This window comes from Vanessa tameamea, chromosome 14 (assembly GCF_037043105.1).
Source record: "Vanessa tameamea isolate UH-Manoa-2023 chromosome 14, ilVanTame1 primary haplotype, whole genome shotgun sequence".
Taxonomy (NCBI): Eukaryota; Metazoa; Arthropoda; class Insecta; order Lepidoptera; family Nymphalidae; genus Vanessa; species Vanessa tameamea.
In genome coordinates, this window is record NC_087322.1 from 3,650,414 (window position 1) to 3,663,428 (window position 13,015).

Here is a 13,015-nt window from a genome sequence, read left to right on the forward strand (position 1 = left end):
ATGTAGTTTATAATGGCAATGTAAATATATATTTTTATAAAAATTACTATGAATTAGGATTTATTAAACTATTAATCTGGTAGCTAACCGTTATCGTTGTCAGGTAATAATTCTAGAGAATTACATTTTTTTAACCAGGTCATACTGATGTTTTAAATATTTAGAGTATTTGTATTTGTCACAAAAAAACTATATTTAATTATTTATCGGAGCTCATCAATCGCGATCGTGTTAATTATTTACTCGTACGGAACGTTTTTATATATTGGCTTTCATGTTTTTAATTTCTTTGCAATTGGTAAAATACATGTTAGAAAAATACGGGTTTTCTTAAATACTATAATTGTTATTGATGTTAAGATTACCGGTAATATTTACCAGTAATGTTACCGGTTAGATGTGCTCTGAGATGAGTTAAAACTTCGAATTTTATAAATATATACACAAGCAATATCATTTGATATTCATAGTTTATTATTCAACACATTGCTTTGGAAATAGCGACCATCTTTTTCATAAATAAACAGTTGAACTAAGCTCCATTTGAATAGCGTTATTAATACTGAAATGTGTGTTTAAATTGAGATTAATGTTGTAAACAGGCTCCACTTGAGTGTTAAATAAGCCATAATTTAATCAATATTAGTAATTGGAATGAATTAAACTATAACTTTGATATTGCTAGTTTCCAGGTCGAGATGGCGATTGCGAGTGAAGATTGTGTATAGAATTTAAATAAAGGCAAGCACCACTGAATTTATTAATGTGGTAAATTTGTGTTTAGAAATCCATTGTGTTCGGCAATAATGGACAACTTTGTCAACAAACTTTCGTTAATGAAAAATTTAAATTAGATTGGCTGTATGCCATTTATGGGATATCATTTTAATTTTAACTACTGTTTAATTCTTTAACGTTCTATATAATTTTACATATATTTTTTTAATATTGAAAATATAACACGTCTGTCTATATTTTGAAAGCTGTTCTTTGGCTATTAGCCCCAGAAACACATTTTATAAGAGAACAATGATCATAAGTGACGCATGTACTTCGATTACACACTGCTGAAGAATTTCAATGAAGGTCGTTTCAGGGTTATTACAGAATTCACGTAAAAATAAAATCAATCGATAGTGTTTGAAATTATTTGGATAGTGCTACGGTAAATATATAATTCGATGATTTACACTTGTTAGTGAAGTGAATTCCTTTTTTTTAAATTTGAAATCAGCCCTAAAGCTATGAGCAAATCTGTTCAGTGATGCTGTCTTGCGGAGAGGCTTCCCATTGGAGGCACCACTCCATTGTTGCTCAGCACTTCTGCCGGTCTTCTAGCACTAAGATATGATGACGTTTTAGTCGTCTCAGATATTGGTCAATGGTGAGCTGGCGAGCGAGTTTGTTAGGATGACGGATTAACCGCTCTTTGTTTTATGAAGTTAAATACTTAGTCAAAATTAAATATAATTTCAATATAGTGAAATAGAAATATAGTGTTTTCTATTTGGGATACTTTTGTAATCGGGGTTAGGAACTGCTCAATTAGAGTATACGTGTGCTCTACATGAAGTCAATTACTTATGTGTATTTTATTATACTTACTTGCTTGTATGTGTGTAGATACTGCCAGTAAAAACGTAAATAAATTAACAAAACAATAATTTATAAATAACAAACCATGGTTACAGCTATGGTTGGTTTATTTCAGTATACTGACATCATTTAGTAGAATTGTTCAATTCAAGTTATAGGAGTTGGGTATTATCGATATGCGGTTTTTCTAAGAAGACAAATTCCGTGATATGTGGTTTATAAGCCGTAAGACAGTCCAATGAGATACACTTTGATGTTGTTATTGTTATAAATATATATATATATATAAAGCTATTGGGATTGTTGATATAATATTTTGTATTTCATTTATACAAAAGAAGGTTGATGATCTTCTTGCAATTGGCAGTCTTTTCGGTAGACTCTACATTGCAATCTTATTTAAATTATGTATTTAAATGCCTTACTTCAATATTGATAGACCACTACTCAAATGGATTGATATAATACTTGAATAAATGTAAATTTAAATGTAATTATATCTCGAGTTTGAAATTATATATCAATGACGTTCATTTGTTTTTATATTGTAAATTAATTTCTTCAATCTCAGACATCTAAAGTAAGCACCCTAATCAGAAATATTCACATCAATATTGATTACTTTCTTCAATTAAATAATGTCAAAAACCAAAATTAATTTAAAAACCAAATATATATGGAGCAAAAGAAATATGTAACATGTAAAATAATAATAGTCAAAAACTGAGTTTTTTTACTACAAGATAAGTTATAAATTGTTACATGTTATATGATTAATATAATTAAATGTTTCAATTTCACTTACGTTATTTATTGAGGAATGCTCTATAGGTGTCCGGTAGACTACGGTCCCCATCATCTTAAAGCATCGTAATCATGACGCCGACCATACTTCGCCAGCCGGTAAATAACGTACATAAGCAAAATGAAAACGTTTCATAATAATTGATATATTTTTTATAAAACAGCTATGGTAAAGGTTGGTGGACGAGCAAATGGGGTCACCTGATGGTAAGTGGTCACAACTGCCCTTAGACAATGGCGCTGTAAGAAATATTAACCATTTCTTACATCGTCAATGCGCCACCAATCTTGGGAACTAAGATGTTATGTCCCTTGTGCCTGTAGTTACACTGGCTCACTCACCCTTCAAACCGGAACATAACAATACTGAGTACTGTTGTTCGGCGGTAGAATATATAATGAGTGGGTGGTACCTACCCAGACGAGCTTGCACAAAGCCCGTCTGGCTAGGTATAAGTTCTCTCTTTTTAGGATGCAGTGAATCAACTTGCTTTTTAAATCTAAATAAATATTTCCAGCCATATTGCCGATTAAAATTTAAAACAGACGAAGAGTGCGTAGACTTATAATTAGTTAATTGATTAATTTTATAATATTTAGTTCTATTATAAATAAAACCTATTTACATAAATAAGTTATTCTTAATGTCCATAATATAAAATAGCAAAGTACATGCCGAATGCATAATTTTAGTTATGTTGTGTAATATTAGATTCTAGGAATAATGGTTTCAAAACAGTAATTTGATTATGTTTGTCTTCAAAAATGCCTTAAACTTGTGCTATGAGCACGACAATAGGTCAGCTCTATTGTTCCAGGACTGGATCCAGTCGAACTTTCACATCGCTAGTTGATCCGTTAACCGTTAGCTTATCGAGTCTCCCTAAAACTCACGAAAGTCTTTAGAAATTATTATAACTATTTTTTTTTTGATAATATGTTATTACTATTATATAATTATATACTGAAAGAAATGGAAATAGAAAGAGTTTTCAACTTTCGAAGCATTGAGATAAATAAATAAACAGAGAGTTACATATATACATCCTTAACTGTATACATGATAGATAAGTAATACTCAAATATCTGTCTGAAATTATATAAAAATACAAAAATAATATCGTCTTAGTTGGTTACAGATTATTATGAAGGATAAATATTTTTTTACACTTAACCAGTTGAAGGAATCCGCTTGATTGTGAGAGTGAGAGTGAGATTGTGTAAAGGAATTAAAAATAAACATATTACACGTAATGAGTCTACCGTAATATAGAGTTTTTATTGAACGCCCTATGTTGTTTGGAAATTATTACGCTGATGATCTTGATAGCAAAACCGGTATTGATGGTCATATTTTCAACTGATGTCGGATTTATATAATAGTTTATCTTTTATAAACGACAGTAAATCAATCAATCAAAAGCTAAATAAACTTTATCTCAGGAGTTTTTATAAGCACTTATAATTTAATTCGACAATTAGCCAGATTAAATCAAATGTAAAGCTTACACAGGCTCGGAATGCAATATCTATATATGTAAAATATCATACGAATAGAACAATTAAATAATCAGATTTTATGTTATCCTGCAAAGTATCCAATTACATACAATTTATTTCACTTACAATAACTGTATTGAGATCATTGATGATTTTATTGGGAACTTATATTGTGTGTGCAAAAATTTTGCATGTTCAGATGTAATACGGATGTGATACAGATCTGATATCTTTGGGAAAATATTGATAGAAAAACAAGCACCCACTAGATCGAGGCAATAAACAAACATTAGGTAAAGAGCACTAATAACGTAACGGAAGCATAGATCTAAGTGGTAGAGCATACGTGCGCGTGCGCATAACATGCGCCCATTGATAAAGCTCGCGATTTCAGTCAGTTGGCAGTGCGCCGTCGTCCCGGACGCACGTGTCTCGTTGTTCTCAGTCCGTAGCTGTCGCGTGTCCTATCAGAGACCAGTGGCATGGTAATTGTGATAAAATAATAAAAGGATAATAAATAAGCGGACCCCGGGCGCTCGACCGCCCATTGCCTAGCTACGAATAGGTATCGTATTACGTAATGTTTAAAAAAAATTATATATTTTATTAATAAATATTTTAAGAGTATGTCATTATTTTTTGTAAAATAAAGATAATTTATTCAAAGCTTATGTCTAAGTAAATCACAACTAGGGATGTTTTTGTTATTGTTACTCTGATTAACGGTTCTGTTTCGTATCGTTAAGTTTTATAATAAAATTACCCTGACCATATTATGTTCTATTAATCGTCTAATATCGAGAAACCAAGCTTTACATTTTTCATGAAACGATAACAATTTATAACATAAAATAAATGATTTAAATCCTACATAAAAAGATAATTAATTAGCCTTTAAGGTAAATAAAATACATATTATGTTGCAATTTAAATAATATTAAAAATCCTATTACAAGTTTAGAAATTCAATTAAAATCGACATTTGATTTCACAATTATTCGAATGCATTAGTGTTTCAAAATCGTGTATTTAATTTTTAAATGCTCAGATTTAATATTAACACAAATTAAAAATATTTTTTGTACAGTTGATTAATTAGTGAAAAGCCAGGTGCTAAGTGGAATATATTCGATACTTACCGCGAATGCCGACCCCCTACAATTCGTAACAAAATACGTGAACGCGACGGCTAAAATTAATTTTATTTACGAGAATTCGTTTAAAATCTCGTCGTTCCTTTATTCATAGGCCTTTGTCAGCGATCTTTATACAATAAATTCAATAAACAGCTTTTTCAACTACCTACTCAAAGCGTTTCATTAAAATAAAATAACACGATTGTCTTATTCCAATTTTTATCAAGGAACAAAAACCGTATAAATGAAAATGGAATTACGTAACTTATAACGTATAACTTTCTTATAAACGGACTAACTTATTAGGAGAGCTTCGATTATACTGATTTATTAATGTTTCGTTTTTGAAGATGTTAAGTAATGATGCTATACGTTTAAACTCAGTTACATAATAGATTTCGGAGTCCTAATTAAAATTTGCTATCATCCAACAATTAGCGTGTGCGTACATCCTCAGTAAATAGGGCCAGGGTTATGCTACTGTTATCAGTATAGGAACAGCAGAAGGCTAATTTGCGCAATCGCAATCACGTCCGTTGACAGTTACTAAGTTCAGTGTGGGAATTTCGTTTATATTCATGGTTTTATTCATTGTGAATAAGTCAATTCGTGTAATGAATTAATTTAATTAATTTCTGTTATATAAGTAAGGTTTCTGGACGACTTCGATAGAGGTTTTTTTTAATATGTAGTGTTCCGACACTACAAATTTAAAAACCAGTATCAATATTAATGGTAATCCGCGTGGAGGTGGGAAACCAACCAAATAATAACAGCTTTATTAAGGATGGTTAGCATCAGGTGCACGGTCAGCCGTGACAATCTGCCAAATCAAATTCTTTTTCTTGCAGTGTTTATAAAACATACTGCACCGACTTGTGATAACTAATATAAGGGCAAGTGAAGCTTAATATGATATAATCTATTTGTTAAAGAATATTTAGGGTAGAGATAGTTCCCATGTTCAAAATTATTTCAAATCTATGTTATTCACAATCTTGTGTTCATTATCAAACTCTGTTGCGCCTTTCTTCCAATGTGTATTTTCGTTTTTTATTCGTATTTTTATGTAATCGTTCAAAAATAAAAATAAAAACATTGACACAAACACAATCATTTTGAGTTTCTCATGTAAATAAGAAATATACAAGTATGTTATTGAGTAACAAAAGTTGTATTCAATTGTAAGTTTTTCATTGTTTAATAGAGTTAATAATTCTATAGAATTCAAGCCTTCTAGGTATTTCCATGTTATTTAGAAGAATATGCTTGGATTGATTTCAGGGAAAACTTGTTCCTTTTTTCACATAAATACATATATTAAATTATATAACAAGATAATATATAATAAGATAAATTTATCGTAAATATATTTAGATTTACAGCAAACACGCTCTATAACAATGATAATTTATTTCATTATTTTAAGAAGGCAAGCACGCTTATGTTAACGCCGGTGATAAGTTTCGGTCCGCAGACATTAGTACTGCAGTAGCAGATAAATACGGAATATATGATGTTGTGTTATTTGTAATTACGCCAATTATCTCTGTAATCACATTGTCCATTGGCCACACTCACTGTTTAAACGAAATCACAGAAAAATTAAGTATTACTCGTTGGGAGTAAAATAACTGTTGACAGAGTAACATCGAGATTGACCTGCAAAAAGCTACACCTTTTAATACAATTTCAATTTCATCCGTTTATTTGGTTAAAGAATTATTTTTATTGTGATCTAGAAAATATAATAAATAAAATAATGAATGATGATTAATAAAATTTATAATTTGATCTCAATAGTTATTCACATTTATTCATCAATTAGTTGAATGTAGTCATGAAAAATTAAACAAAAAATTTTCTACATTATCTAAGTCACATTAATAATATTATATTACATAAAATATATTGTTTAATATCTGTTTCCGGCATAAGTTACAGCTCATTATCCGGATGAATCATGTCATGTCGAAGCCTACAAAAGCTCGTCTAATTATTTATTACTCATAAAGTCCTAGGTTCTTATGTCAAGACTCAAATCGACCTTACCCATTAGTTCCTATTCGGTATGCGTTTGTATTATGCTGGTTAAGTTAAAATTTATTTCTTTATTGTATATATATATATATATATCTTATATAATGAAATAGTTTTATTTATTGTAACATAAAATTTTGTCCATATATAAGAAAATACTAAGCGTTTGACAGCGTGCTTCAGTTATACAGTTTGCATATCAGAAAACAAATACGCAAATAAATTTAGTGTAGAATTTCTAAAAGGTATTTGTATACATTTATAGTACTATAAAGATTTACCTTAAATACGTTAATTCACTCATTCATTTCTTCAAATGTGTATTTTAGCTTTTAAGGTGAGTAACGCACCTAATTTTTTAAGCAACTAGTCCGTTAAAAATATAAAAAAAAAAACAATTTAAATCAAATTTTGCAATATTTATGTTATCATATTTTCTTCTTCAAAATTTTAAACTTGTTTTTATAATGTACATTCTGTAACTTAATTATCAAAATGTTATTTTATTTAAAATTCAATGATTTAAAATATCTTATAGATTTTAATTAAGTTACATTTATTTTTGCCTCTGTGACTCAAATTCGGATGCAAAAACATACTTTTTCTTTTAGGAACATTAATAATTCGCTGTCAGCCCTGCGTCTAGGTCTAAGATTAATACGACTGTAGTCATTGGCCTGTATGGGTTAATTTGTCATTGTATTCGCGATTTTACTAGCTGAAACTCAAATACAATGGGATCTCATAAATATGACAGCCGTTGTCAAAATTGACGTTTACTACCCCACTTTAAGGATTATTTTCATCTGGTTTCGTGTAAGAAAATTAAGTGTTCGAATGAATTATGAATAATTCGCAGCTGTTAAGATTGTCATTTGTTTATGTGGTAATAAAAACTATTGTCGAAGTGGTTTGAATATTAAATATAAGGTAAAATAACAAAGACATCGCTCATTCGGTATCAGATTATATAAATGTTTTAAACGAGTTGTGATATTTTAATTATTATGACATTTAAATTGATATATAATTTAAAAATATACATCGATTTAAAAATCTAAATATCGTGTGCTGTAAACTAAACAAAAAAAAAATTCTTATTGATTGTACCGATACTTCTATTGTCTCCTCCATCTAAGCTTTAAGCAAGCTTTAGAACAATAGTTCAAAGGGTCAGGATCGAACGATATCCACATTGTTAGACCTCATATGTACCGTTGAGCCACCGATAATAAATAAATTCAATATTGTTTTAAACTTTTAACTACTAATTTTTGTCTAACCCTTCCTATTAGTAGGTGTCACGTAGCGATTGCAATTTATGCAAAAGTATAGTTGAAATCTCGTTTTGGTTTCCGTCCAGGATTTTCTGTTAATAACTTCTCAGAAATAGGTTGAAGTTTAAATATTCAGTATTTACACTCCCGTGTTTTGCAAACCACGTGAAATTGGTGGTTCTGTGTCCGATGTTGCGCACACATTGCAAACTCCCTTAAAAGTAGCTAGTAGTCGCTGTAGCCGAAATTGGTTTGGAAGTCATGATTACGCCGACAATGTAATTATTATTTTTAACATGATATTGTAATCAGAAACATGATAGTGGTTTTTTAATTTATTTAACTTAACAAACACGCCTACTTTACGCTTAAGATTCACATGTCTTAGATTTGAATCTCAAGATGCTAAATTATATAAAATTTACCTATTAAAAAAACCAGTACTTGTTTGTCTGTAATATTTAGTTTTTATTTCACAATATTTAAATTAAACTCATTCACACCTTTGATTATTGTATACTTAATATTATAGCTTAAGGCTTCCTTGAGCAATTTAATTTCGAATGCGAAGATCATTTCTTATGATATCTCCATAGTAAAGTATAATTAATTTCCCAACGCTGGGCAACAGCATCCTCTCATGTCATCCTCTCTTGTAAGTAATGTATTTTCGCGTCTGTTTTTCTCGTTTTATGACGAGTTAAGCCGGTTAGATGTGTACCGCAAAATAATTGCGCTATCAGTATTTACACTCACATATCTGCTTGGAATTTCTGCTATTTTAATCATATTTACATTCTAATCTACATCTTGCGACTTATAATATGTAAAAAATATTAGTAAAAATGTGAATATTTAACTTCTATCAAGGAATAATAACTTTATTGTTTCTCGCCAAATACTTTTAGAATAATAAGTATTCATAACAATATCTCAGAAATCTAATAAGAACTGATGGAAGAAACTCAGCAGGTAATTCCAAAACTATTTGACTTATTTAGTTATAAAGAGTAGGCTAATATAAAATTGATGGCTTCTTTCTATTATCAATATAAATAAGTTAATACTTATTTATTTTGTCACAAATCCAACAAAATAAAGATTAATAGTACGCAAGCTGTCAACTTTAATGCTAATACGAAAAAATGAATGCGGATTCCTCGTAATCGTTCAATGAGATGTAACCAAGGCTGCGTTGTCATTATTTGTCTATTTAGGTCTGTTAGAGGAGCATTAGTGGTGCAGTTTTTAAGATAATCTTAAAACTCAGATAAATTGATGAATTGTTCCCAGACTTGATCTTTGATATCATAACCAGGGAATCATTAAGATAACATTTAATTTCATTCCTAATCTGAATTGCGATGCAACGGGAAAAGCTAATTCCCACCAGGTCATGATTATTAAAGTAGATGTTTTTATATTTTATGTATATTAAAATATGACATGTTTTTACAAATAATTTATATAAATATGTAAAGGCTTTAGGAAATGAAATGATATCCTCTTAAAAGAATTTGGCCAAGGAGAGACTAGCCAATTGAGCGGGATATATTATAGTTAAGTTATTAAGTTTGTGGGCAAACACAGGTATACTCTTTATTCCTCACCCTCGAAATCCAAAGGAAACTTCGATTCAAACCTTGGACTATTGTCCTACCGACTTCTAACATAACTTTTAAGCTTAATTAAAGGAAATAATAGGAATATTAGTAATTTTTCGAACACAACTATAATAATTTTTATAGATGTAGGAATAAAATCCAGGTCGTGTCAGGCTGGTAGAAAAATTCGCAAATCTTTTTTTGTATAATATTATAAAACACATTGCAATGATCCTTAATAAAGTAGAGACTAATAAGGGTATTGTGTAGTTTATCATTTGTCTGGAATAATAAATCAAATAAAAGTCATAAAATATATTAAAGCATCCCGTCTCATTGCCTTAATTGGTGACAGTTTCATTTTTCGCCAAGATAATCTTAATTGCGATACAACGGAGAAATGTTCGCTACAAAATTTCAGTTGATTTCCTCCCGGCTATAACTTATACAGTTGCTATTCTTGTATAAATTAGTACAGCATCGGCAGTCTTATTATTGCACTTTCAATTATTTCAGAGCTAAGAGATACAAGCTGGTCATCATGTAGAGATCTTTGTTCACCGAGATCAAGGAAATTGTATGAATGTTTATGCATTAGTTAAGATAATAATATCCCAAGATGTGCTCCATAACATATCTTTGATCTGATAGTCGGCTGCTTCCGTGTGCCCTTTCTTCGACTATGAACAGCTCTCTGTCCTACGTTCGCGTTATGATATATGATACAAGCCAAGTTTGATTTAAGTTTACACTTTAATGATAATTGTACTAGTATTTGAAGTCATCCTTTTTGTTTGTACTCATAGTAATTTAATCGTTCCTATTAATTTCAAGACGAGACATTAAAGGGTATCACAATTTATGAATTTAGGTTTTTCGTAACGTTTTTTTTTACTTTGATTGTATACATTTTCAATACTTTATAAATAAAAGATATTTTAAAATTTTGAGCCGAAATGAGAATGAAGATGGCGGGTTTGAAACCGAGCAGGCATACAAGCGCAGAGTTTCCATGTGCTTAATTTGTGTTTATAATATTTATCTCTTGCTCTTCGTCAAAGGAAAACATCATACGGATATGATATATATATATAATACCGAACCTTGTATGTATAGAATTGAACATATGTGCAATAAATTTTAACCCTTCATTTCAACAGGAGACTACGTAGCCGTTTGACACTCACTGACTGTTACTATTTTACTCCAAATACAAAAACCTATGACCAAACTTTGAAGAGGCTGTGTTATGGCGGCTATTCAAGTTAAAACAACTTATTAGGTGTTATCTACATTCTAACATGTCACCAATTAACGCCGGTACTACAACCTATAATATGTACAATCAATAGTTTAACGTTTTAGACGTTAGTTGTTTAAGCTTAAAGCTAGTCGACTACTGTATCCAATACGATTTGTCTGTGAGACATTGCCTGAAAAGGTGTTGTATTGAAATAATTTGCAACAACCTTACGGTTAAAATTGCTAAATAAATTTTGTTTATTATGTGTTTTAAAGAAAATGAAAAAACACGTCATATACATACATAAGTAATTTTAATAATATTGTAAGGGAATTTTAAAAATATAAAGGAATAAAACACGTGGGGCCTTCAGCAACTTAACTAGTACGCTAGCTCTATAAAATTGCACTGATTATATTACGGCTAAATATTTTTTTAGCCTACACTACTATTCGCTTTTATGCTCGCTTTACTAAAAGTGGATATATATTTTATATTATATTTCCACTTGTAGTATTATAAGGTTTTATTTTTAATGTCTTTTACTGTACTTGATTTGGTATTTTGCTACTTCATTTTTCTGAATTTATTTAATGACAAATTTATCTTGTACAATCTACGATTTTAAATTCGATAAATCGTACGAGCCACATTGGGTGAAAGGTAGGACCTCTCTTTCGGCATCAACCGTAGCCGAAACCTTACAACTAGAATAAGAGCATAGTCCTCCGGGTCGTTTCATGTTCCGAATGTGAAACACGTTAAATAATATCGTCTGTCTGCTTTTCGTGCTGTGTTTTGAAATAAACTATTCCTGTGTTTTCGCACATGTGTTTGTAAGTACTCAAATTTTATTTTAAATTGAATTCACACGTATATACACATATATACATATGTATGTATGTGTGTGTTATTTTATAAATTAAGTATTTTTTTTTGTAGAGGGATGTCGTGTTTTATTTTATAATGGAAATTATATTAAAAAAATGACCGAGACAGCCAATTAAATGTTTTATTAACTAGAACAACTTTTTTTCTAATTTTTATCTCTATTGTGACGGATGTCTTTCCGGATAAAATTGTGAGCGGTTGCTGACGAAGAAATAGCATGTATATCTTTTTATATACTTATTTTTTCAATATATATATTTTTTTCTATAATTTACATTGCTTTTATATAAGTCCAAGTAATCGCATCACATATTTTATAAATTTAGTCATTTGAATGTTTTTCTATTCTGGAAAATAATCTAGGTACAGATTTAAGACTCGCGTTTAACGTAGCTCGTCTGTCGTGGGTCATAGCGTTTTGTTATAATGGTATGTATAGTCTGTAAAGCCGTTTATAGATACATTCATCTATATCTATACTGTTATATATATATATTACTTTAAAACGTATACAAATTTATTCAATATCTTATCTTATATTTAATGAATTATCTCAATAAATTGGTTCTTTTTTGATATTATTAATTAATAATTATGTTATTATAATAGTTTATGAATGACCGTGGCATAAATAAATGATAGATCGCCTAGTTCTAGATAATGCAAATGGACCAAATTTAGGAGTTAATTACTCTAGGGTCATATAGATAACCTACTTCGTTAAGATTATAGTTAACCGATGTACTTGCATTTTGTTAATTTAGTCTAGAATAACGCATGCGATTTTCATGGAATGTAAAATTTCAAATCACATCGCTGTGTTATATAGTAAAATAGTAAGAGAAATCGTTTAATGCAAAGTATGACAGATATGGAATTATGTTACACCATATATATAGATGTAGAAACGTATCTAATTTTAAT

General features: G+C 29.8%; 1 protein-coding gene across 3 annotated transcripts in view; it reads left to right on the forward strand.

The window, feature by feature from the left end:
- Positions 1-4,286: 4,286 nt before the first annotated feature.
- Positions 4,287-13,015, forward strand: part of LOC113398693 (fibrillin-1-like) — a 43,058-nt gene continuing 34,329 nt past the window's right edge. For 2 of the 3 annotated variants that reach the window (XM_026637557.2, XM_026637560.2), the window contains exon 1: positions 4,366-4,385. In XM_026637557.2, coding sequence (XP_026493342.2) covers positions 4,383-4,385 — 3 coding nt within the window. In that variant the 5' untranslated portion in view covers positions 4,366-4,382. Of the gene's footprint in view, positions 4,466-13,015 lie in introns of all 3 variants that reach the window. The other variant, XM_026637559.2, reaches the window with a different exon arrangement.